Raw genomic sequence first — 27,756 nt, forward strand, 5'->3', positions numbered from 1 at the left:
TTGAGGAATATATCTATTACACTCCTAACAAAAGGAATTCTAAAACTTAGCCAAAATCTGCCATAACCTGAGTTTATGAGAATTGAACTGTTATCACATACCAATAGATCAGAATAAAGCTAAATATCTTCTCTACCCTAAAGGTTAACATATTAATTCATAAGTATAGTAAATATAAAGGAAGTTACAGTCACATAGATAAATAAACCATAAAATTTAGTCTCTGGAGTTGGAATGTAAAGTTGAGAACAAACAGCTTATTCTGAGTTTTTGTCCCGACTCTGCCAATCAGTATTCATGTTACCCTAGGTCTTGTTAATCTCATCTGTAAAATGAAAATAATAAATCCCTTATTGGCTGAAAAGTACTCTGAAAACTTAAGTGTTATGTAAATATAATCTAGTGATTGGTGGTGGGGGGAAGTCCTTAGCTAAGGGTTGGAAAAGAAAAAGAGAAGGATTGCAAGTTCATTAACCTTAAGAAAGTTTGAGTCTTTTAAGCTTTGAAATCTTTATTTTTTGAGACTAAAATCATTAAAAATTTTTTATTATGAAAATGGAAATAAAATTATCTAATTTTTTTTCAAGGCAAGTTGGTACCTGTCCTTTTTTGTACAGATAGCTCCTGGCTTTTAGAGCCTAGGTGATGACTGTAATACATTTTTTATTTAATCAGCTCTTTTTTTTTTTCCAGTTATCAAAAAATCCAGTTCTCTGGAGAATAACTTTCAAAGGCTTCCATTAGTAAGTAGAACCCGAGTTCCACTTATTACCTTGCCACCTGCTGAAAAGTCACCTGATTTAGATTCTTGTTCATACGTGGTCAACTGTGATAGGCAAGAATCTTCTGGTTCCACCCCCATATTCAACTTGTGTGAAGAATCAGGAGTTCTTTCTTTCAGCTTTGGGCTTGAGGACCAAAGTGAAACTTCCTTCTGTAAAGAATCTAGAGAAGTGACTCCAGGGAACGTTTTACTTCTCAATAATGTATCTACTCAAAGCAAGTGGCTGAAATATCAGAACATACCCCAGTGCAACTTGATTACTCCAAACAGAGTCGATAAGAAAGTAACAGATGGCTTCTCTGCTAAGGTTATTTCTGGGACACATTTTAGTGACATAGGTGAAAGACAGAATGATGCTGTAAATGAAAGCTGTTTAGACTCTATGCATTTGCAAATGTTAAAAGGCACGCTCCATCAACAGCAACAGGATTTTAGCAGTCAAGATTTGGTTTCCAGGAAGAAAACACTCTCTTTGAATTTAAAGCAGACTTCCAAGACTGAAAAAATTCAAAACATGTTAGGAGAGTCAGCCTGCTACATCTACAGTGTAACAGGAGAATTACAGGTGAGGAAATGTACCAATGTGTCTTGGTGCATTTTTTTGCAATAGTTATTGTCCGAATTTTAACAAAAGAATTACCAAGATCATATAAGAGCAATGATTTTACTCTTGGAGCTGATGGCTTTTTTTTTTTCCCCCTTTTTTGAGTTTTCCAGAACTCTAGGTATAGTCATACCTTCTTTGACTTAAAATCTTTCCTAGTGGTTGTGAGCATTAAACAAAATTATATATTCAAAAGTGTCTGGTGCAGTATCTGGCACATAAGTACTTAATAAATTATAGTTCCAACTATTTCCACTTCCACTACTACTATTACTGTGATTGTTCTCATTTTTCACTATCAGTTCAGTTTTGCCAATCGATCATTGTTAAGGTAAAGTTACATCTAATTATGCATTGGTTGTGGATAATTATTGTAATTACAACCAGGAATTGAAACACATAATGTTGTTCTTATCAGCTAAGTTTTTCCTAGCAAAAACTAAAAACTGATTAAGGGACAGACAAAAAACAGTGAGTCTTATTTATATGATTAAAAGTGCCATGCAGAGCTATTCTTGCTATATTCACTGTCTCATTTAAAATTAGCAAATGATTTTTAAGAATCCTGAAAATTAAAAGAAAAGTGTGTTTGTTAAACATATCTATAGAAAATAATTTACTCATTAGTAAACAGTATGTTTCTGGCATTGTTATAATAACTTGAATTTCTCTATTTCAGGAGATAAATGGCTCTGAGCTATGCTTCCCAATTGGGCAGAATATAAAATCTGCTTATCTTCCCCAAAGGCAGATTCATATACCAGCTGTTTTTCAGTCTCCTGGTCATTATAAGCAGATTTTTACATCTTGTCTTATAGGTATGACTGTTATCTTTCTATTTTATTATGATCGACTGCTTAATGTAAGTAGTATAGCTATGAGAAAGCGTATACTGAGAAGTTTTATATTAAATTCTCTACTTGAGATTTGTTATTTTCCATATGTTTCCTCCAGCTTTCAACGATAACTTATATTCAAATTTCAGGTCAAATTGAGTTTCATAAGTGGGAAATGACAGTATTATCTTTTTCTAGTTATAATTTTTCATTTTTTTATTTTTTTATTTTTATTTTATTTTTATTTTTATTTTTTTTAAAGATTTTATTTATTTATTCGACAGAGATAGAGACAGCCAGCGAGAGAGGGAACACAAGCAGGGGGAGTGGGAGAGGAAGAAGCAGGCTCACAGCGGAGGAGCCTGATGTGGGGCTCGATCCCACAACGCCGGGATCACGCCCTGAGCCGAAGGCAGACGTTTAACCGCTGTGCCACCCAGGCGCCCCAATTTTTCATTTTTTTAAAACTAGAAGTGGTTTAATGGTTTTGTTAAGAAATTTTTTTTTTTAAGATTTTATTTATTTATTTGACACAGAGAGAGACAGCCAGCGAGAGAGGGAACACAAGCAGGGGAAGTGAAGGAAGAAGCAGGTTCCCAGCGAAGGAGCCTGATGTGGGACTCGATCCCACCACTCTGGGATCACGCCCTGAGCCGAAGGCAGACGCTTAACGACTGAGCCACCCAGGCGCCCTTATTAAGAAATTCTAAACATGATGCATGTTTGGTTTGATCATTCTTTTTGTTGTATAAGAATAAATCTTGCCTTAAAAATGGATATTAGCATTAGGTTATAGATTACTCTGTTAAAAGGCTTTTTAAAAATTTAGCTAACAGTATACATGATACAAACACAATTAGTTCGTATTTAATTTTCATTTGTACTTTTTTATTTTGTAGAGCATCTAAATATATTGCTGTTTGGGTTGGCACAGAGGTTGCAAAAAGCTCTTTCAAAAGTTGACATATCATTTTACACATCATTAAAGGGAGAAAAACTGAAAAATGTAGAAAGTAATGTGCCGTCCTGCCATCATCATCAACCTGCAAAACTTGTTATGGTTAAAAAGGAAGGTCCAAATAAGGTATTGTTCCCTCTTCCTTGCCTGTTGCCCCACCAAATACTTGTAAAAAGTTTAGGTACCTATTGCTTTATGACAAGCTTAAAGTCTTGATTAGGAGTCACTTGAGGTGTTAGTAACTAACATACAGTAAATTCCCAGGAAATTTTTATTGAAAGATTATCTGCGTTCTGTGAGTTAAGATCATCCTTTAAATTGCTTAGGAACTTATTACATAGTGGTGGATGGAGGAAGAAACATGAAAGGAAATTTTGCATAAAACTGTAATTGATACAGTAGGATAGATATGCCCAAGTTACAGTTAGACACTGAGAAAGGAATATGTCCCATCCTGAGGTCTTAGAGAATGCAGAGATGAGCCTGAAAGAAGTGAAAGCTGAAGTAGTCTATTATGTGATCCCCAGTATGAGTTAACAGATAAGGCCTAGGAATATAAAAGCATAGTGATTTAATTTACATCGCTGATAATATATTATTATGGAAGAAGTCAAGTTAGTAAAATGTTTATGTATTGCATATATAAATTTAAATGTAAATTCAGTTGTCAAAAGAATTCATAAATAATATAACCATAGAATAAAATATTATAGAACCATCAAAAGTCTTTTTTTTTTCTTTTTAAGATAATTTGATGACATTGTTGTCATGTGTACAGTATGTTGTATATAAAGGTTAGGTTATGGAGTAGAAAACATATTATCTGAGTTTTATTTTTGTTTAAAAAACAGTATACGTATGTGTATCTTTGTGTGCATGTGCACAAAGGTGACAAAAAAGGCCAAAAAGAAATGCAGAAGATATTTCTTGTAGTTGTTTCTGGGTAGCTTTCTGATTTTTTATAGTAAACATTTTAAATTGGGAAAACAATAAATTTTATTTTTCTATTAAACTTATATGCTCAGAATAATCTAATTTTTTGATAAGGAGAAAATAAATGGAAAAGTAGGTGGTTTTAATTTTAATGTATTGTTTAAATTGATATTAATAAAAAGATTAACTTGAATAATGAATAATTGATTGGAGTACATTAATGCCGAACAGTTTTTTATATGTCTTGACAAACATAATACAAAAACTGTAAAATATAAAATTTTTCTTACTAAATTGTAGTATCTTTTTCCTCTTAGGGTCGTCTCTTTTATACCTGTGATGGACCCAAAGGTGACCGATGTAAATTTTTCAAGTGGCTTGAAGAAGTGACCCCAGGATATTTAACACAGGAAGACTCTCGACCTAGCATGGTTTTAAGTGATATAAAGAGCATTGGCCTGTATTTAAGAAGTCAAAAGATACCCCTCTTTGAGGAATGCCAGCTTTTGGTGAGGTACGTTTCTTGGTACCAAATAATGCCTGTAATTATATCAATTATATCAGAAAATAATAACCTCACATGACTGTCGTCAGGTTTTTTTTTTTTTTAGATTTATTTATTTATTTTAGAGAGAGAGAGAGAGAGAGACAAAAAGTTGGGGTGGGGCAGAGGGAGAGGGAGAGGGAATCTCAAGCAGACTCACCACTGAGTATGGATTCCAATGTGGGGCTCAATCCCATGACCCTGAGATCAGGACCTGAGCTGAAATCAAGAGTCAGATGCTTAACCAATAGCCACCCCGGGGGCCCTGACTGTCATCAATTTTAAGAAAGATTGAGATAGGAAAAATATCTAAAAGTATTTAAAACCTCAGTTTTTCTAACTGTAAAATGGGAATAATTTTTAAGCTATTTTTGGCCCCTTCTAAGCATCAAGCAATGATTGGCAGGCATGCTATTTTTCTAATCACTTTTATATATGGTCACAATCCTGAGGGAAACCCTGCTGAACAAACCACAAGAATAATTTTTATCAGTGCATGATAAGAGTGGTCATTCACAAGCCTGAACTAGGTAATAAAATGCTTCATTTTGAAAACATGTCTTATAAAAGTGGGATTATCCAAAAAGTAGCTATAATGAATATTTGCATGGTAATTTAATAACATCTATGGGGAGTTTATACATGCTGTGCACTCTTCTAAGCACTTTGCATGTATTATTTCATTTAATCATAATAACCTAGAAAATATGGAAATAATGGGGATAATTTATTATAGTTATTGAAACTGAGGTACTCTATCTTTTATATACTTCTTAGATACTTTTCCTATCTCAATCTCTTTTAAAACTAATGATAATTCTGTGATGGTTGCTATTATCTTCCTCTGACACAGTATTTTTTTTATTTTGTGTACATGTATGAAAGTATGAGTATAAAGATACACTCACCCTGGTTCTTTCCTTTTAATATTGTATTTTAAAGATGAAAAGAAAAAGATTTGTACCTTCAAACTTCCACTTATAAAATAAGTCCTGGGATTATAATGTACAGTTTGGTAACTGTAGTTAATAATACTGTATAATATATTTAAAAGTTGCTAAGAGAGGATATCTTAAAAGTGTTCACCTTGGGCACCTGGGCAACTCAGTCAGTTAAGCGTCGAGCTCTTGATTTTGGCTCAGGTCTTGATCTTGGGGTCATGGGATCGAGCCCCACATTTGGCTCCGCAGTCAGCGGGGAGCCTGCTTGAGATTCTCTCTCTCCCTCTGCCACTCCCCGCCTCAAATATGTAAATAAATCTTTAAAAAACAGTGCTTATCACAAGGAGAGCAATTTGTAACTCTGTGGTGACTGATGTTTACTAGACTTACTGTGGTGATCATTTCACAATATATACATATATCAAACCATTTTATTGTACACCTGAAACTGCTATAATGTTATATGACAATTATATCTCAGTAAAAAATATGTACCTTAATATTTAAACTCATTTTTATTTTTTACTCATTTTTCAGAAAAAGATTTGATTTTCAAAGAAAACAGTATGGCAAACTAAAGAAGTTTACTACTGTAAATCCTGAATTTTATAGTGAACCTAAAAGCAAACTTTATCTTAAGCTGAGTCGGAAGGAAAGTTCTTCAACTTACAGCAAAAGTAAGTTGATTGATCATGTTGGTGACTAAGTCTAGCCTTGTATCACAGTTACATAACTGTAAATTCTTTGTATTAAAGAGGCTTTATAAAATACTGCTTAATAGTAGCATATATTGGGGCGCCTGGGTGGCTCAGTCGTTAAGCGTCTGCCTTCGGCTCAGGTCATGATCCCAGCATTCTGGGATTGAGCCCTGCATCAGGCTCCCTGCTCGCTCTACCTGCTGCTCCCCCTGCTTGTGCTCTTTCTCTGTCTAATAAATAAATAAAATCTTTAAAAATATGGAGTAATGAGATAGCAGGATGAAAGTGTATCATAGATGAAGCTACAATAATTAAGATAGTATGGAACGGACACAATGATATACAAATTGAAGAGTAGTATAAAATATGGAGCCCAGAAACAGATCTAAGATTTTATTTATTTGAGAGAGAGAGTGCACAAGTGGGGAAGCAGACTCCCTGAACTTGACAACAAGGTGTTTAATCCCACCACCCATGAGATCATGACTTGAGTCAAAACCAAGAGCCAGATGCTTAACCCACTGAACCACCCAGGCGCTCTTATTACTTTTGGATCTTATACGTTGAGGTTATTTTATTAGGTGCATTTTCAGTTTATATTTTAAATTACTGTTATTGGTAAATTGAAACGTATATTATTATGTAGAGGCTCTCTTCATCTCTAATAATACTTTTTTCTTAAAATCCAGTTATCGGTATAGCTGTGTGAGTTTTATTTTGACTAATATTTGTTCAATAAGTCTTCTAATCTTTTTGTTCCACCTTTGTGTGTTCCTACATTATAGGTGTGTCCCTCATAATTAGCATATGTTTGCGGCGCCTGGGTGGCTCAGGCGGTTAAGCCTTTGGCCTAGTTGGCTATCCTGGAGTCCCTGGGATCCAGCCTGCTTTGGGCTCTCTGCTCAGCAGGGAGTCTGCTTCTCCCTATGACTCTCCCTTTTCCCTCATCTCGTGCTCTCTCTCTATCTCTCAAATAAAAAAATCTTTTTTAAAATTAGCATATGTCTGAATTTTTAAAATTTGACTTGTAAATGGAGTAAGTCCAGTGGTTAAATTAATTATAATTTATATGTTTGGATATATTTCTACAGTCTTAAGTTATTTCTGTTTATCCCACTTTATCTGTGCTCTTTTTAATCCTTTCTTGCTTTAAAAAAAAATTGATACTTAAAATCTTACCCTCCAGTAAGACAAGAACTCACATGGCTTGTTTCTTCCTCTTTTATTTATTTATTTATTTATTTATTTATTTATTTATTTTAAAATTTTTTTAAAAAGATTTTATTTATTTATTTGACAGAGATAGAGACAGCCAGCAAGAGAGGGAACACAAGCAGGGGGAGTGGGAGAGGAAGAAGCAGGCTCCTAGCGGAGGAGCCTGATGTGGGGCTGGATGCCAGAACGCCGGGATCACGCCCTGAGCTGAAGGCAGATACTTAACCACTGTTCCACCCAGGCGCCCCCTTCCTCTTTTTTTTAAAGAGCTTGTTTCTTCCTCTTTACTTTTTCCTTCACTCTCCCCTCCCTCACATCTTGTTGATCTTATCTAGAATAGTGCTACGCAAAGTATCGTTGGCAGACTGGTTCTAGTACACAAACTGTTGGTGGTTCCCAAAGAGGTATGGGGCTGCTCCAGAGTGTAAATCCCCTTTGTTAATAAACAGACTAGTTTAGTTGTGTGTTGCTTTATTTTGTTTGTACTAAAACTTTCTGAATGAAGGAAGCATGTTGATTTGTTGATTGCATTCTAGCACAAACTTCATGTTGCAGACCAATAACAAAACTATTTAAGACAGGCTGCTTTGAATAGCATAAATTTTAGGTTAGTATGGTGTTATTTCCTATCTTTGAGCATAACTACTTTTTAAAAGATGACTGCAAACTTGTCCAAGGTAATTTAGTTACATTTATTCCATGTTTCCCTTTTAGCATCTTCTGGATTTTTCTCTGTTAATGTATTTCATCAAAAACTGTTTTGAATGTAGGTCTTTGTATGGTAAACCACCTGAGCCTTGAATACTTGAGAATATTTTTACTGTACATTCATATCTGAATGATAGTTGCACTACATTTAGAATTCTAGGTTTTAAATTCTTTTCATTTAATACTTTTGACCTATAGAAGCAGCAATTTTATATGTTTTAACCAAATATTAATATACTTGGTTATGTTCTTGCTGTTGAAAAATCTGATGGCATTATGATTCTTACTCCTTTATATGTTATTTGCTCTTTCTGTCTGGAAGCTTTAGAATTTTAGTCTTATCTCTGAATTTTATTGTCTTATACTTCCCTATAATGTGTCTAAATATGAGGTTTTCCTTTTTTTCTTCTTGGGCACACCAGTGGCCTTTTAAATCTAAAGTCTTTTATCTCTAAATTCATTCAGCATATGCATTAAATATGTATAGCTTTTTGTATGTCAGTCATATTTCCATAGGTTTATTTTATTTTATTTTATTTTTTTTAAATACTAAAGTCAGGGCGCCTGCGTGGCTCAGTTGCTTAAGCATCTGCCTTCAGCTCATGTCTCATTCCCAGGGTCCTGGGATCAAGCCCCGCTGGGGCTCCCTTCTCAGTGGGGAGCCTGCTTCTCCCTCTTCCCCTCCCCCTTGCTTGTGCTCTCTCTCACTCTCTCCCTCCCTCACATAAATAAATAAAGTCTTTAAAAAAAAAAGTAAATGAATACTAAAGTCTTATTTTTTTCAATTTTTTTTAATTCTGGGAAATTGATTTCCATTATTTCTTCAAATAATTTTCACTTTATTTTTATTTCTCTCTCTAGTACTTTTATTATTCCAATATTAGCATCTCTTACTCTCTTAACATTTCTTTTATATTGTCTGGGCTTTTGTCCTTTCTTCTTTCTGGGAAATATCCTCAATATGGTCTTCTAAATTGCTTAGTTATTCCTCAAATGTGTCCATTCTGCTCTTTATCCCATCAATTATAACTTTATTTCAACTACCATATATTTTTAAACCTAATTTTTTTGTTTATTTCTTTTTCATTATTTTCTTCGTCTTATTTTGCATTGCTACTATCATCTCTTATCTGTTATAAAAAAATCTCTTTTCAGGCTAAATTTAAATTATTTGTCCATCTGTTCTGGTATTTCCTTTTCTGTAGGACTCTGTAATCCAGTATATTTTTCTTTGAAGTCTTTGTTCTCCTTAAATGTCTCATTATTTTGGCCTGTAAACTAATTTTCCCCCTGGTGGTTTCAGCTGCTCTTTCTGGCAATGCATATGGGTGAAGGCTGACCCAAGTCTAGTCAGCTCTAATGAGGTCAGGGAGTTGGGTTCAGTCCCAGATCTGCCATTTACTGGCCTTGTATCTATGGATAATTTATTTAACTTCTTTGGGCCTCAGTCTTCCTTCATCAATAAAATGGTGATAATAATAACATCTATCTGACATGTAAAATGTCTATTGACCCAGAATATAATGTATGTTACTGTGTGTGTTTTTTTTTTTTTTTTAAGATTTTACTTTTTAAGTCATCTCAGCACCCAATGTGGGACTCAAACATAAAACCCTGTGATCAAGAGTCATAGGCTCCACCAGCCAGGTGCCCCTGGTTAATTGTGTTTTATAAAAAATAAAAAAAAAATTCCCATAGATACATGACCTGCCAATAGATTCTGATCTATTTATCTATCCCTGGTGGCAGTAGTTATGTGAGTTGCTGCCTTGTTTCTCTATCTTAAGGTCTTCCTGGTAGTTTTTGTTTTAGCCAAAGACGAAATTAGCTTCAAAACAAATCCTGGAGTCAACTGCTCCAAGAGTGATAGGATTATTCCATCATCCATTAGTTAATATTCCAGTTGACCTTCGACACTTAAAATTCCCCTTTGTCCCCTTGATTGGTGAGGTTGGGGTTATCCTGGGAATCTGCTGTGAAAATTCTTCCTCTCTTCCCCATTCTCAGAACTCCTTTCTATCTATAAAGGATTAGGAGTTTCCGAGCTTTGTAAAATTTTTATCATCATCCTTTCCCATTCTCTTTGTGGCTTCTGTAAGAATCTCACTGCTCTGAAGTAGACGTGCCTTTCCCTTTCCCACTAGCTATTTTCTAACATTGTGTTGGATTTGTATTTTAAAGTTTTCCTGTCATTTCGGTGGGATAGAGAGAGAAAGGAAAGGTGAACAATTTTTTTCTGTCAACTATCTTGGATTGGAGATCTTTTTAATAATTGTGGTGATGGTTGTATTAAATAAATATTAGCAAATAAGGAATAAATTGGTTATATGTTACCTCAGTTGGCTTTTTTTTTGAGAGCCAGAGAATGGGGGACAGGCAGAAGGAGAGAGAGAGTGAGAATCTTAAGCAGGCTCCAAGCCCAGCATGGAGCCCCAGGTGGGGCTCCATCTCAAGACCCTGAGATCTTGGCCTGAGCTGAAATCCAGTGTCAGATGCTTAACCACCTGAGCCACCCAGGAGCCCGGCAAATATTTTTTTTAAAATTAGATATATAATAATACTATAATATAAATCAGCTCTTTCTAAAGCATAAACATTTTCTAAAACAATAGTTCTATAGGGGTATTGATAAAAGTCAATGTAAAAAAATAGATTCTGTGGCTAAATAAATTTGGGAAGTGCTGTGTTAAGCAAATAAGCTTAATCTAAGATTTTTCAGAACCTTAAATGTGCTGATATGCATTAGACTTTCTAAGATGGGAATGTAGCCCAGTAAATAATCTTTTCTGATGCAGTTGAGACTTGTGACTTGTCAGTTAATTTTCAAAGTTGGTTTAAGTTAGGGAATATAATAAATAATGCATATGAACATTAAACATTTAAACTTAAAATATTTGAATATGTTTTTATTTAATGATCTTTTGATGAAGAATTAAGGCTTTTGCTTAGAATATGAGTTTTTTGATTGGAGATCTTTTTTATCTTGTATGAACCATACCCACAAATACTCCACCCATAAAGATTTACCATACTGAATTCTTAAACATGGAGTAAGAACTTGTGAAACAATCTAAGTGGAGAGTGATTTAAGTTTTTTCAATCTCTTTTCTAATCTTTTACATTTATCTTATCTATACTTGAGTCAAAAACAATTTTTTTAAAGATTTTATCTATTTATTTGACAGAGATAGAGACAGCCAGCGAGAGAGCGAACACAAGCAGGAGAGGAAGAAGCAGGCTTATAGCAGAGGAGCCTGATGTGGGGCTCGATCCCATAATGCCGGGATCATGCCCTGAGCCGAAGGCAGACGCTTAACTGCTGTGCCACCCAGGCGCCCCAGAAACAATTTTTTTGGTGTGGCTTTTTTTTTTTTTTTTTTAAGATTTTATTTATTTATTCGACAGAGATAGAGACAGCCAGCGAGAGAGGGAACACAAGCAGGGTGAGTGGGAGAGGAAGAAGCAGGCTCATAGCAGAGGAGCCTGATCTGGGGCTCGATCCCATAACGCCGGGATCACGCCCTGAGCCGAAGGCAGACGCTTAACCGCTGTACCACCCAGGCGCCCCTGGTGTGGCTTTTTAAAGCAAATCTTAATTAAGTCTTTCTAAATTATTGAATTTTCTTAAAACAGCAATTATTTTTCTTCATCCTCATAATGGTTCAAATAATACTTGATTAAGTTATATAATTGTAACTAATCCAACTGGTATAAAAAAGTTTTAGAACAGATACAGTTGACTCTTTGTAAATGTCAGCTCAACTGGTGGTAGAAATGGTGTACAGGTATTGTGGAAATAGCCTACTAGCTGTGAGTACTCAGTATGCTGTGGAGATGGTGTGTTATACAGAAAGAAGAACATTAATTAATCTAGAGCGTCAGTTAAGTAGAAGTCTGTTAAGAGAACTAGTATTCTATCCACAGATTGCCAACTTTATTTGAGCATGAAAACCATTATATGGCAGAACATCTTTTTAGACTAATGTTCTACCTTGGGAAAATTTGATATAGCTATAAATTTGTTTTATAAGAAAGATGAGTTAGATGATATGTTGCTTTATTTACATTAGTTTTTTTTTTTTTAAGATTTTATTTGAGAGAGAAAGAATGAGCAGGGAGGAGGGGTAGGGGGAGAGAGAGAGAAGCAGACTCTCCACTGAGCCTGACATGGGGCTGGATCCCAGGACCCCGAGATCATGACCTGAGCCAAAGGCTGATGCTCAACTGACTGAACCACCCAAGTGTCCCTATGTATGTTGTTTTTTAATATAATCGTAAAAAACTTTAAAAACATAAAAGTAATTGCATTAAAACATGAAAATAAAGTGTTACTTATTCAGGTCGTAGTTTGGATGGAATCTAGTAGATAAGAACTAATTTTGGTTTTTGAGAAATAATATATAACTAAGCATGTAAGAAATCCAAAGTAGTTTTGAATTTGAGCATAGTTCTGAGTTCTTTAAAAAAATTTTTTCTCTTCAGATGATCTTTGGGTAGTTTCAAAAACCCTGGACTTTGAATTGGATACTTTTATTGCATGTAGTGCTTTCTTTGGACCATCATCTATCAATGAGGTAGAGCTACTACCTTTGAAAGGTTATTTCCCTTCTAACTGGCCCACTAATGGTAAGTGTTATCACGTCCATATTAATTTATATTAAAAGAAGAATGATAGACATAAGATGCTTTGTGAGCAAGGATGCTAACTTTGTGTGGGATTATTTGATTAAGGCCAACAAAAAGCCAGCCACCACCAGGTGCCTGGGTGGTTCAGTTGGTTAAGCGTCTGACTCTTGATTTCAGCTCAGACCATGATCTCAGGGTTGTGAGATTGAGCCCCACCTGGCGTTCCATGCTGGGCTTGGATCCTGCTTAAGATTCTCTCTCTCCCTCTCCCTTTGTTCCTCCCTGCTACCACCGTCCCCAGCTCACACACACTCTCTCTCAAAAAAAAAAAAAAAAAGAAATCCATCTCTGTTTCCTACTATTGTATGCAATGTGTTCTTGAAAATATGTATGAAAGTTGAATATATAAATATTTCTGCAGTTCAAGTCTCAGAGGGCTAAAAATATAATAAAATCTTGAACCCTCACTTAAGTATTTTGTTAAAGTTGATTTTTTTTTTAATATCCATCCATTTTTTTGAGAGAGAGAGAGAAAGGAGGGGGTGGGGGAGGGGCATAGGAAGAGGGAAGAGAGACTCTCAAGCAGATTCTGCTGGCATGGAGCCCGATGGGGGGGCTCGAACTCACGACCCCAAGACCGCGACCTGAGCCAAAACCAAGAGTCAGACGCTTAAACGACTGTGCCACACAGGCGGCCCTAAAGTTGATTTTTATATAACTGATTTTTAAAATATAAACGTTAAAAGTGTAAATAAGAATTTTCTCAAATAATTTCTTACATCAAGTTCTGATTCTCTTGGTTTTTTAATTCTTTTGGTTTATTTTTCTAATAGGGTACATTTAGTAAACACATCATTTATTTTTAATTGAGAAGGTCTTTTAGATTTTGCAGGGATTTTGCCAGCAGAGGAACAGAAGGGAATGATTTTTATTTTGAGAAATTTTTAATAAGATAGTAGACTAGCAGCCTTATTATTATTATTATTATCTTAATAAAGAAAGTTTTAGTAGGCTGAATCCCTATCCAGTTCTAAAAATCTATAGATTTCTCTATACATCTTGATCTCTGGAATAATTCCTGATGGTTGAATTTGGTCTAGTAAAAGCCTAATTACATAAACATTTGTTACTTGTCACTTCGATATGGATATTTTCATATTTGTTGCAGTTGTTTTCTCCATATCAGCATTCTAACCTTATGCTTTCCATATATTTCTATAAAAGAGTTGAAGAAATGAAAGAAAATGTTCAGAAATTACACAAATCTACTGTACAGTACAAGATGGTATGCTAATTAGTTGGAACTGTTGAGCAGTATCTCCATGCGCTAACTCAGTGCAGTTGTTCTTGGATGCCTGGGTGGCTCAGTCGTTAAGCGTCTGCCTTCAGCTCAGGTCATGATCCCAGGGTCCTGGGATTGAGCCCTGCATCGGGTTCCCTTCTCAGTGGGAAGTCTGCTTCTCCCTCTCCCACTCCCCCTGCTTGTGTTCCCTCTGCTTGTGTTCCCTCTTTCTGTCAAATAAATAAAATCTTAAAAAAAAAAAAGAACAATTGTTCTTGCTCATTAGCTGATATATAGAAGTCCAAATTTGAATTAAGTTATGCAATTTATGGATACCAATATAAAAAATATCAATAAGCAGGTAGTATAGTAGTTTAATGGATAAAAGGACCTCCACATGTACGTAAGGGTTTATTTTATGTTATGTGATTAATTCAGTAGCTGAGGGGCACCTGGGTGGCACAGTGGTTAAGCGTCTGCCTTCGGCTCAGGGCGTGATCCCGGCGTTGTGGGATCGAGCCCCACATCAGGCTCCTCTGCTATGAGCCTGCTTCTTCCTCTCCCACTCCCCCTGCTTGTGTTCCCTCTCTCACTGGCTGTCTCTATCTCTGTCGAATAAATAAATAAAATCTTTAAAAAAAAAAAAAATTCAGTAGCTGAGCTCTGAGTTATATGAACATTTGGGATGGGAGAGGCAGAGAGAGAGGGAGAGAAGAATCCTAAGCAAGTTCCACACCCAGCACAGAGCCCAGCACAGGGCTCGATCCCATAACCCTGAGATCACAACCAGAGCTGAAATCAAGAGTCAGATGCTTAACCAACTGAGCCATCCAACTGAACATTTTTAATAATATTTTTATGATCCATTTTTCATTACATTAAGTGTTCATTTTCTGCATTCTCTCTACAGTAGTGGTCCATGCATTGTTGGTTTGTAATGCTAGCACAGAGCTGACCACTTTGAAAAACATTCAGGACAACTTTAACCCAGCTACTCTACCTCTAACACAGTACTTGTTAACAATGTAAGTCATTATTTACCTTTGGGTCATTGGTATTCCAAAATGTCACTAAATGTGAATATGAAAATGCAATCAAAGTACATTACATAAATTTTTGCCAACAATATTTTTATTATCTTTCAGAGACGGAGAGATTACTGTTTGTCAGTAGTTAAAAGTAAAAGGATGGTTACTGTAAATTTTTTCCGTTTGTCAAGGAATAATATTTTAAGGCTCTTTTGAGTGTTGACTTTTTTTATTCATTTGTATTTTTATGCCACAAATTATTTAATATCTAAAAGAATCCTTTTACAGGTTGAATTCAGTAATGTATATTGATACTAACTTTATTCTTAGAACTTTTAATTTTTCAAGTACCATACCCCTTTTTAAAATATTGGAAGTGATATTCTTTTTTTTTTTAATATATTTTTTTAAGATTTTATTTATTTATTCGACAGAGATAGAGACAGCCAGCAAGAGAGGGAACACAAGCAGGGGGAGTGGGAGAGGAAGAAGCAGGCTCATAGTGGAGGAGCCTGATGTGGGGCTCAATCCCATAATGCTGGGATCACGCCCTGAGCAGACGCTTAACCACTGTGCCACCCAGGCGCCCCTGGAAGTGATATTCTATTAAAGTCACTAAAATGGTAGAAAAGGTCTAGTTTTGAGGTCTGTAACCTACAATGGTAGAAACATTAGACTGGCAGAAGCCCTATCCACAGAGACCTGGCAGGCCAGAAAGGACTGGCATGATATAATCAGGGTACTAAAAGAGAAAAATATATAGCCAAGAATATTTTATCTAGCTAGGCTGTCATTGAAAATAGAAGGAGAGATAAAAAGCTTCCAGAACAAACAGAAACTAAAAGTATTTGTGATCACCAAACCAGCCCTACAAGAAATATTGAAAGGGGTCCTCTAAGCAAAGAGACAGCCCAAAAGTAACATAGACCAGAAAGGAACAGAGACAATATATAGTAACAGTCACCTTACAGGGCAAAGAGACAGCCCAAAAGTATATCTTTCAATAGTTACCCTGAATGTAAATGGGCTAAATGCCCCAATCAAAAGACACAGAGTATCAGATTGGATAAAAAAGCAATACCCATTGATATGCTGTCTGCAAGAGACTCATTTTAGATCCAAAGACACCTCCAGAGTTAAAGTGAGGGGGTGGAAAACAATTTACCATGCTAATGGACATCAAAAGAAAGCTGGGGTGGCAATCCTTATATCAGACAAATTAGATTTTAAACCAAAGACTGTAATAAGAGATGAGGAAAGACACTATTAAAGGGTCTATCCAAAAAGAAGACCTAACAATTGTAAATATTTATGCCCCTAACATGGGAGCCGCCAATTATATAAGCCAATTAATAACAAAATCAAAGAAACATATCTACAATAATACAAAAATAGTAGGGGACTTTAACACACCCCTCACTGAAATGGACAGATCATCTAACCAAAGATCAAGAAGGAAATAAGGGCTTTGAATGGCACACTAGACCAGATGGACTTCACAGATATATTCAGAACATTCCATCCCAAAGCAACAGAATACACATCTTCTCTAGTGCACATGGAACATTCTCTAGAATAGATCACATTCTGGGTCACAAATCAGGTCTCCAGCTATACCAAAAGATTGGGATCATTCCCTGCATATTTTCGGACCACAATGCTTTGAAACTTGAACTCAATCACAAGAGGAAAGTTGGAAAGAACTCAAATAGATGGAGGCTAAAGAGTATCCTACTAAAGAAAGAATGGGTCAACCAGGAAATTAAAGAAGAATTGAAAAAACTTCATGATGGGGCGCCTGGGTGGCACAGCAGTTAAGCGTCTGCCTTCGGCTCAGGGCATGATCCCGGCATTGTGGGATCGAGCCCCACATCAGGCTCTTCTGCTATGAGCCTACTTCTTCCTCTCCCACTCCCCCTGCTTGTGTTCCGTCTCTCACTGGCTGTCTCTATCTCTGTCGAATAAATAAATAAAATCTTTAAAAAAAAAAAAAAGGGGCGCCTGGGTGGCACAGCGGTTAAGCGTCTGCCTTCGGCTCAGGGCGTGATCCCGGCGTTATGGGATCGAGCCCCACATCAGGCTCCTCTGCTATGAGCCTGCTTCTTCCTCTCCCACTCCCCCTGCTTGTGTTCCCTCTCTCGCTGGCTGTCTCTATCTCTGTCAAATNATAAGTGAAATCTTTAAAAAAAAAAAAAAATCCTTGGGATGCAGCAAAGGTGGCCCTAAGAGGGAAGTATATAGCAATACAGTCCTCTCTCAAGAAATAAGAAAGGTCTCAAATACGCAACCTAACCCTACACTGAAAGGAGCTGGAGAAAGAACAGCAAATAAAGCCTAAACCCAGCAAGAGAAGAGAAATAATAAAGATCAGAGCAAAAATCAATGAAATAGACACCAAAAGAACAGTAGAACAGATCAATGAAACTAGGAGCTGGTTCTTTGAAAGAATTAATAAGATCGATAAACCCCTGGCCAGACTTACCAAAAAGAAAAGAGAAAGGACCCACATAAATAAAATCANAGAAAAGAGAAAGGACCCAAATAAATAAAATCATGAATGAAAGAGGAGAGATCACAACCAACACTGAAGAAATACAATTATAAGAACATATTATGAGCAACTATATGCCAACAAATTAGACAATCTGGAAGAAATGGATGCATTCCTTGACATGTATAAACTATGAAAACTGAACCAGGAAGAAATAGAAAACCTGCAAGGAAATTGAAGCAGTAATCAAAAATCTCCCAACAAACAAGAGCCCAGGGCCAGATGGCTTCCCAGGAGAATTCTACCAAACATTTAAAGAAGAATTAATACCTGTTCTTCTGAAACTATCCAAAAAAAAGAAATGTAAGGAAAACTTCCAAGCTCATTTTATGAGGCCAGCATTACCTTGATCCCAAAACCAGACAAAGACCCCACCAAAAAGCAGAATTACAGACCAATATCCCTGATGACCATGGATGCAAAAATTCTCACCAAAATACTAACCAATAGGATCCAGCAGTACATTAAAAGGATTATTTACCACAACCAAGTGGGATTTATTCCTGGGCTGCAAGGTTGGTTCAACACCCACAAATCAGTGAATGTGATACACTACATTAATAAAAGAAGGGTCAAGATCAATACGGTATTCTCAATAGATGCAGAAAAAGCATTTGACAAAGTACAGCATCCTTTCTTAATTAAAACTCTTCACAGTGTAGGGATAGAGGATCCATACCTCAATATCAAAAAAATCCATCTATGAAAAACCCACACTGAATATCATTCTCAATGGAGAAAAACTGAGAACTTTTCCCCTAAGATCCGAACACAAGCAGGGATGTCTACTATCACCGCAGCTATTCAGCATAGTACTAGAAATCCTAGCCTTAGCAATCAGACAACAAAAATAAATAAAAAGCATCCGAATTGGTAAAGAAGAAGTCAAACTCAAACTCTTTGTAGATGATATGATACTTTATGTGGAAAACCCAAAAGACTCCACCCAAAACTGCTAGCACTCATACAGGAATTCAGTAAAGTGACAGGATATAAAATCAATTCACGGAAATCAGCTGCATTTCTTTTTTTAAGATTTTTATTTTATTTATTCGACAGAGTTAGAGACAGCCAGCGAGAGAGGGAACACAAGCAGGGGGAGTGGGAGAGGAAGAAGCAGGCTCATAGTGGAGGAGCCTGATGTGGGGCTCGATCCCAGAACGCCGGGATCACGCCCTGAGCCAAAGGCAGACACTTAACTGCTGTGCTACCCAGGCGCCCCATCAGCTGCATTTCTATACACCAATAATGAGACAGAAGAAAGAGAAATTAAGGAGTAGATCCCATTTAAAATTGCACCCAAAATCCTAAGATACCTAGGAATAAACCTAACCAAAGAGGCAAAGAATCTGTACTCAGAAGACTAAAGAATACTCATGAAAGAAATTGAGGAAGACACAAAGAAATGGAAAAATGTTTCATGCTCATGGATTGAAAGACAAATATTGTTTAAGTGTCTATGCTACCATGTATACATTCAGTGCAATCCCTATCAAAATACTATCAACTGTTTTTCACAGAAATGGAACAAATAATCCTAAAATTTAAATGGAACCAGAATAGACCCCGAATAGCCAGAGGAATATTGAAAAAGAAAACCAAAACGGATGGCATCACAATACCGGACTTTAAGCTCCATTACAAAGCTGTAATCATCAAGGCTATAGTACTGGCACAAAAACAGACATATAGATCAATGGAACGGAATAGAGAACTCAGAAATGGACCTTCAACTCTATGGTCAACTAATCTTTGACAAAGCAGGAAAGAATACCTAACGGAAAAAAACAGTCTCTTTAATAAATGGTGTTGGGAAATTGGACAGCCACATGCAGAAAAATGAAACTGGACTGTTTCCTTATACCATACACAAAAATAGACTCAAAATGAATGAAAGACCTAAATGTAAGACAGGAATCCATCAAAATCCTGGAGAACACAGGCAGCAACCTCTTTGACCTCGGCTGCAGCAACTTCTTCCTAGACACATCGCCAAAGGCAAGGGAAGCAAGGGCAAAAAACGAACTGTTGGGACTTCATCAAGATAAAAAGCTTTTGCAAGCAAAAGAAACAGTCAACAAAACCAAAAGACAACTGACAGAATGGGAAAAGATATTTGCAAATGACATCAGATAAAGGGCTAGTATCCAAAATCTATAAAGAACTTATCAAACTCAATACAGAGAACAAATAATCCAGTCAAGAAATGGACAGAAGGGGCGCCTGGGTGGCACAGCGGTTAAGCGTCTGCCTTCGGCTCAGGTTGTGATCCCGGCGTTATGGGATCGAGCCCCGCATCAGGCTCCTCTGCTGTGAGCCTGCTTCTTCCTCTCCCACTCCCCCTGCTTGTGTTCCCTCTCTCGCATCTGTCTCTCTCTCTGTCAAATAAATAAATAAAATCTTAAAAAAAAAAAAAAAAAGAAATGGACAGAAGACATGAACAGACATTTCTGCAAAGAAGACATCCAAATGGCCAGCAGACATATGAAAAAGTGCTCAGTATCTTTCGGCAGCAGGGAAATACAAATCAAAACCACAATGAGATACCACCTCACACCAGTCAGAATGGGTCAGATTAACAAGTCAGGAAACAACAGATGTTGGTGAGGATGCGGAGAAAGGGGAACCCTTCTGCACTGTTGGTGGGAAGGCAAGCTGGTGCAGCCACTCTGGAAAACAGTATGGAGGTTCCTCAGAAAATTGAAAATAGAGCTACTCTATGACCCAGCAATTGCATTACTGGATATTTACCCCAGAGATACAAATGTAGTGATCCAAAGGGACACCTGCACCCCAATATTTATAGCAGCAATGTCCATAATAGCCAAACTATGGAAAGAGCCCAGATGTCCATCGACAGATGAATGGATATATATCCACATGTATATGTGTGTGTGTGTAATACAGTATATATACAATATTATGCAGCCATCAAAAAAATGCCATTCGCAACAACGTGGATGGAACTAGAAGGAATTATGCTAAGCGAAATAAGTCAATCAGAAAAGACAATTATCGAATGATCTCACTGATATGTGGAATTTGAGAAACAAGGCAGAGGATCATAAGGGAAGAGAGGAAAAAATGAAACAAGACGAAACCAGAGAGGGAGACAAACCACAAGAGACACTTAATCTCAGGAAACAAACTGAAGGTTGCTGGAGTGGAGGGGGATGGGAAGGATGAGGTGGGTGGCTGATGGACACTGGGGAGGGTATGTGTTGTGATCACTGTGTTTTGTGTAAGACTGATGAATCACAGACCTGTACCCCTGAAACAAATAATATGTTATATGTTAATAATAAAAGAAAAAAGAAAAAAAGTCTAGTTTCTAATTGGAATTTTATGATCTCTCTTGTGGTGTTTCATTTTTCTGACCATAATGAAGTTCTAGGTAAAAAATAAAAATCCTTCTGATTCCATTATGTTATTATCTATCTTTGTTATTTAATTTTGAAATGAATTCATTCTTTATAGAAATAGAAATATAACCAATTTATTTATTGCACTATTACCTGAAATAGAGGCTATAATAATTATCTAAGTCAGCCTTGTATAGTAGAACATGGGCTTTAAAGTCAGTACACCACTTATTATCTGTGTGCTCTTTGGGGAAAAAATTAATATTTCTGTATCTCTATTTGGGGTGATTACTTCCTAGTGTTGTTTTTAAGATCACATTAAATAATATGTAAAATGCTTAGCATAGTGCCTGCACATAGTCGGTGGTCAACAAATGTTAGTTCTCTTTTCTCTCCCCCTCCTTCACATTGGGGATATATCCATTTGTGCCTTAAAAAAAAATGTTCTCTGTGATGTGTATGAAGTGAAGGTTAAGTTATGAATAGGTTTATTTACCTCTTTCAAAAACCCCTCTTTTTTCTTTTATTTATTTATTTTGCTGCCTTCCTACTAGGTCTTCATCAACTATAGTTAGCAACAAGAGAGTGAATAAGAGAAAATTCATCCCACCAGCCTTCTCAAATACCAACACAAAATTTGAACTTCTCAGCCTAGAAGCAACATTGCAGTTAGCTAGTGAATTAATTCAGGCTCACAAGTTAAATAAGGATCAAGCTACAGCTTTAATTCAGATAGCTCAAATGATGGCATCCCATGAAAATGTTGAAGAAATGAAACTGCAAATCCATACCCTCCCTATCACGATCATACACGGTAAGAAGTAAGAAAACTAACAGTTCTAGTAAATATACTGTTATATAAGCTTTTGAACTCAGTCTGCTTGTAATTTCCTAGTCAGAAAAGATTCCAGAAAAACTCTGCATAGATTATTTTGAATCCGAACCTACTTCAGTAAACTGTTAGATGAGAGCAGACCTGGCCACCCTGAAAGGGATAAGGCAGCGTATCTGATGAGTGAGTAGCATTACACTCATTATTCACAGCATCCAGATGTGATCTAGGTATCTACGTGTTGCACTATCAGAGTGAACTTCAACTCTGAGCAGCAGAGCCTTTTATTAATTCTTAGCTCGCTCTTTCATCCTCCCCCAGCAGCTCTTCCAAACCTTCATTCTCATAACCTCTCCTGGCCCCTGCCCCACTCTCTCTGAAACTGATCTTGCCTCTAAAACAGGAAATGGAGCTTGTAACAGAAATTCCTCTTAACATCCTGCCCTCCTCCAGTGTACCCAAGTTTGAATCTGTTTTTAACCTCGTTTGGTTCTGTCCCATAAGGGAGCTTTACTTTCCCCTCTTAGAGCTAATAATTCTATCTGGATGCTGTCACCCCTTTAGCTCATTTCCCCTCACAGATCTCCACTCCAGAGCTGTTTTGTTCTACTTTGAGGATTTACATCACATCCACTCTGTTGACCAAGCTAGATATCTGGGAGTCATCCTTGATTACTCTTTCTCCCCAGATGAAGTAACTCTCTTAATCCTCCTCCTGCTCTCTGTTTATCTTCCCTCATCATATCAGTCACTGAGATATTTCCTTTCTGGTGTCTACCTTTCTTTCATATCCGTTTTCTCCTCTCCACACCACTAGCATCCCTCAATCCAAGCCTTCATCAGATCTTCCTATAACCTACCGGTGAGAGGGTAGGCTCTCGAGCTACAATCCTAGGTATATATCCCGGCTCTTGTATTTATTAGCTGTATGATCTTGAGCAGGTTACTTATGTCCTTAATTTCCTGCCTTGTAACATGGAGTTGATAATAGCATCTGTCTCTTAGGATTGGAAGATTAAATGAGTTAACTGGTCGGTAAAGGCCCTAGAACAGTGCCTGGCCCATGGGAGGCACTCAGGAAAGTTAGCATGTATTAGAGTATTATAACAGTATTGTAACAATCATTGTCATACCACTTGCTAATTGATCTACCTTTAGTTTTACCTTTCTTAATATTTTCACTCAAGTAGTTTTTACAAAATATAATCCACCTAAGTCAGTTCTATTGCTTAAAATCCTTCAGTGACTGTCCCTGGCCTACAAGACAAAACTTAAACTTTCTAGCCGTACCGTGCAGAACTCTTATGATTTTTCTTCTTGCCTATCTTGTCAGCCTCGTCTCTTGCCTATTTGCTACAGGCTGTATAGAAATAGCTAACATCTACTTTGTCGTGCCTTTGCCTAGAATGACCCTTTCTTTAAGCAGTCTGGATATCTTATGCCGGAAGGCTTAGTTCTGCTACTTCCTATTTTTAGGAAACATTCGCATCGCCACCAAAGCAGAAAGGAATGTTCTTTTTTTGATACCAGAACAGTGTTACTTACCGTATTATTTTATCATTGTTTCTCTACTTTGTCTTTTTTCCTAAGTAGACTAGGGTCTCATTAAATGTGGAGGTCTTTGGTTATCTATTTACTTACCCCTGTGCTAAGCGCATAGTGGTCACTTAATGAATGTTTTTTGCATAAATAAAACAAAGGAGAGAGGAAGGCAAATGGATGAAATGTTTCTTGTGCTTTCAGAAATTTATTTATGATATTGCCTTTATTTTTTTCCCCCTTCCTTCCAAATAATTAGGTGTTTTTGGAGCAGGAAAGAGTTATTTGCTGGCAGTGGTGATTTTGTTTTTTGTACAGCTGTTTGAGAAGAGTGAAGTTCCTACCGTTGGAAATGCAAGACCATGGAAACTTCTCATTTCTTCTTCCACTAATGTAGCTGTGGACAGAGTACTTCTTGGGTAGGTATGACTAGTGTATTAGTAGCTACTGTTTTATTATTTTATTTTATTTTTAATTTTTTAAAAAGTTTTATTTATTTAAGTAATCTCTACCCCCAACGTGGGGCTCAAACTCAGGACCCCAAGATCAAGAGTCACATGCTCCTCTGATGGAGCCAAGCGGGCACCCCCTAAGTGGTTAATATTTTAGGTTTTTTGTTGAGAGAGGCAATCCATCATAGGCCCTGAGTGTCTATGCACATTTTTGCTGGGTATGTCAAAAGTTCAAGGCCTTGATCTCTGACTCAAGAGCCAGCATTAATGAAAAAATAATAAACTAACATATTAGGTTGTAAGTAGGATAAAATCAAATACCAAACCTGACAATTTTGGCACAAAGATAGGATACTCACATTAAAATTAAGTTCAATGAAGAACATGTAGGGTTAAAAGGTATATTGTTGAGGAAGTCAATCTGCTTTGGCACCCTGAGCATCCCTACTGGGATGCTAAGGAGGCAGGGCCCTGGCCACTGTTACCCAAGGCATTTCTCAGTGTTATATTTGCAGCAGGCAACCTTGACGGACGGTAGTGTCTCCCTCCAGGACAAAGATCAGGTTTGCTTACTGATCATTATAAGAATAGCGGCTCTCCAAGTTCAGTGTTCCTTTTCTGCAGCTCAACACATTGCATGTGCAGGCATCCATCTGGACCTTCTGTGTCTTTCCACTGGACTTGAGGACCAAGGGAAATGAGTGCATATTTGTGGACGCCTATACTGTTTCCCGAGCCATGAACAAAAGTCCTTTGTCTCTGACTCAAAAACCTTAGAAGCAGGCTCAACTTGCAGAACTTACAGGTCGTTCTCTTATATACCTGTCTGTATGAACATATACTAGTAAAAGAGCTGATCAGTTTAGTCAAATTAAGTTTTTTACTTTAATAAGAGGGATCCAAGGAATGCAATCACAATCTGTCCTGCAGGTATAAAATTTTTGTGACCGTAAGGTTTTATTAAAAATGCAAAGAATGGGGCACCTGTATGGCTCAATTAAGCAGTTAAGTGTCTGACTCTTAGTTTCCCCTCAGGTCATGATCTCAGGGTCATGAGATCAAGCCCTGCCTTGGGCTCTGCCCTCAATGTGGAGTCTGCTTGTTCCTCTCCCTCTGCCCCTCTCCCCACTAGCTCGCCCTCTCTCTCTTTCTCTCTCTCTCTAAAATAAAATAAATACAATCTTAAAATAATTTTTTTAAATGCAAAGAAAATATTACATATTTTACCAATATCCCAATGTTTAATGATCTGAATTTTGACATAAATGACAAAGTTTGATTAGGAGAAATAACTCATTATTTCAAAATGTGTAGGCTTTCTTTTTTTTTTTTTTAAGATTTTATTTATTTATTTGACAGAGAGAGAGAGACAGCCAGTGAGAGAGGGAACACAAGCAGGGGGAGTGGGAGAGGAAGAAGGCTCCCAGTGGACGATCCTGATGCGGGGCTCGATCCCAGAATACCGGGATCATGCCCTGAGCTGAAGGCAGACGCTTAATGACTTAGCCACCCAGGTGCCCCCAAAATGTGTCGGCTTTTTAAAAATTGACTTTTATAATTACATAAATGAATGCTTAAGGTGGAAAATATGCAGACTCCACAGATAATATATTTCTTTACAGATTTTTTATGCATACACACATACTCATTTATTTGCCAAACTTAGCATTCAACGTAATGTACTATTTTGTATCCTGTTTTTTTCACATAAAGATTAAGTATTGGGGCGCCTTGGTGGCACAGTTGGTTGAACGTCTGACTCTTGGTTTCAGCTCAGGTCACGCTCTCAGGGTTGTGGGAACCAGCCCCACGTGGGGCTCTGCGCTTAGTGCGGATTCTGCTTCAGGTTCTTTCTCCCTCTCCCTCTGCCCTGCTCTTGCTCTCTCTAAAATGAATAAAATCTTAAATTATTTATTGTATCAAATCTTCTTAGATAATATAATTTTCTTAGCTCTGTCATATTCAATGATCTGTTTATACTTTAAGCAATTTTTTTAAAGTTTTATTTACTTAAGTAATCTCTACACCAAACATGGGCTTGAACTTAGGACCATGAGATCAAGAGTCCCACGTTTCTCCAACTAAGCCAGCCAGACACTCCTAATTAAGCAATTTTTGATCAGTAAACTTTTTTCACATTTTTGTCATTATAAATAATATTGTGATAAGAATCCTTAAATATAAATCTGTCCATTTCTGATTGTTTCCTTAGGAAAAAGTCTTAAGCCTAGAATAAAAGATATAAACCTTTTTTTTTTAAGATTTATTTATTTAGTTGAGAGAGTGAGAAAGAGCACACACATGTTTGTGTGCGTGGGGGTAGGGGAGGGTCAGAGGAAGAGGGAAAGAATGAATCTTAAGCAGGCTCCACACTGAGCAATGAATGTAGAGCCAGATTCAAGGTCAATCCCATGACCCTGAGATCATGACCTGAGCCGAAATCAATAGTCAGTGCTTAGCTGACTGAGCCACCCAGGAGTCCCTAAACTTTTTTTTCTTTTAAGTAAGCTCTGTGACCAGTGTGGGCTTGAACTCACAACCCTGAGATCAAGAGTTGCATGCTTACAACAGACAGACCCAGCCAGGCACCCCAAGATAAAAATATTTTTAAGCTTCCTAACATATTTTTCAAAATTGTCCTTCAGAAAGGATCTGCCAGTGTACACTCTAAGTAATCTAAAACAGAGACTGAATATATTTCTTGATTCAAGATAATGAGGAGTAACTTGGGGGCTAAACAGGAAAAAGTTTTAGATTGCTCAGCTTGAGATGAAAATTTAACTGTAGCCTGTTAGAAAAGTTAGAAAAATCATAAACTTAGAATGAAGAAGGAAGTTAAGTACTGAATACTAAAACATTTAGGAGAAATTCTTCAGTGTTTAAGCCTCTGATAAGGACCTGAGAAATATGGATCTATAATTAGGATATATACCTCAACCTCATATAGGCTAGACTCACACATTTCTTCACATTAAAATAACATTTAGCACTGCATTTGGACACTGTACTCTGACTGTAATGGACAGGATGGTACAGGGAGTTTCTTGAGTAGAAATGAAATGTACTTTTTAATTTTTTTAATTTTTATTTATTTTTTAATAATTATTTTTTATTATGTTAGTCACCATACAGTACATCCTTAGTTTTTGATGTAGTGTTCCAGGACTCGTTATTTGCGTATAATTTGCGTATAACACTGCTCCATGCAATATGTGCCCTCCTTAATACCCATCACCAGCCTATCCCAATCCCCCACCCCCCTCCCCTCTGAAGCCCTTAGTTTGTTTCCCAGAGTCCATAGTCTCTCGTGGTTCATACCTTCTTCTGTTTACCCCCCCTTCATTCTTTCCTTCCTTCTCCTACCGATCTTCCTTCTATTTCTTATGTTCCATAAATGAGTGAAACCATATGATAATTGTCTTTCTCCTCTTATTTCACTTAGCATAATCTCCTCCAGTCCCATCCATGTTGCTGCAAATGTTGTGTAATCATTCTTTGTGATGGCTGAGTAATATTCCATTTTATATATGGACCACATCTTTTTTTTTTTTCTCCCATTCAGTCTTTGCTTTGGGTTTTTTTTTTAATTTTTTTTTCCATAATAGTATTTTTATTATATTATGTTAGTCACCATACAGTACATCCCTGGTTTCTGATGTAAAGTTTGATGATTCATTAGTTGGGTATAACACCCAGTGCACCATGCAATACGTGCCCTCCTTACTACCCATCATCAGCCTATCCCATTCCCCCACCCCCCTCCCCCTCTGAAGCCCTCAGTTTGTTTTTCAGAGTCCATAGTCTCTCATGCTTCATTCCCCCTTCTGATTACCCCCCCTTTCTTTATCCCTTTCTTCTCCTAC

General features: G+C 36.9%; 1 protein-coding gene across 1 annotated transcript in view; it reads left to right on the forward strand.

Annotated features, from left to right (window-relative positions):
* Positions 1-27,756, forward strand: part of ZGRF1 (zinc finger GRF-type containing 1) — a 92,743-nt gene that overhangs the window by 40,844 nt on the left and 24,143 nt on the right. Inside the window, exons 13-21 of the mRNA XM_034672113.1 lie at positions 694-1,349; positions 2,068-2,206; positions 3,124-3,308; positions 4,433-4,629; positions 6,138-6,277; positions 12,704-12,847; positions 15,040-15,154; positions 21,625-21,884; positions 23,701-23,860. Coding sequence (XP_034528004.1) covers positions 694-1,349; positions 2,068-2,206; positions 3,124-3,308; positions 4,433-4,629; positions 6,138-6,277; positions 12,704-12,847; positions 15,040-15,154; positions 21,625-21,884; positions 23,701-23,860 — 1,996 coding nt within the window. The remainder of the gene's footprint in view (positions 1-693; positions 1,350-2,067; positions 2,207-3,123; positions 3,309-4,432; positions 4,630-6,137; positions 6,278-12,703; positions 12,848-15,039; positions 15,155-21,624; positions 21,885-23,700; positions 23,861-27,756) is intronic.

The sequence above is a fragment of the Ailuropoda melanoleuca genome, chromosome 11 (genome assembly GCF_002007445.2).
Source record: "Ailuropoda melanoleuca isolate Jingjing chromosome 11, ASM200744v2, whole genome shotgun sequence".
NCBI classification, from domain to species: Eukaryota; Metazoa; Chordata; class Mammalia; order Carnivora; family Ursidae; genus Ailuropoda; species Ailuropoda melanoleuca.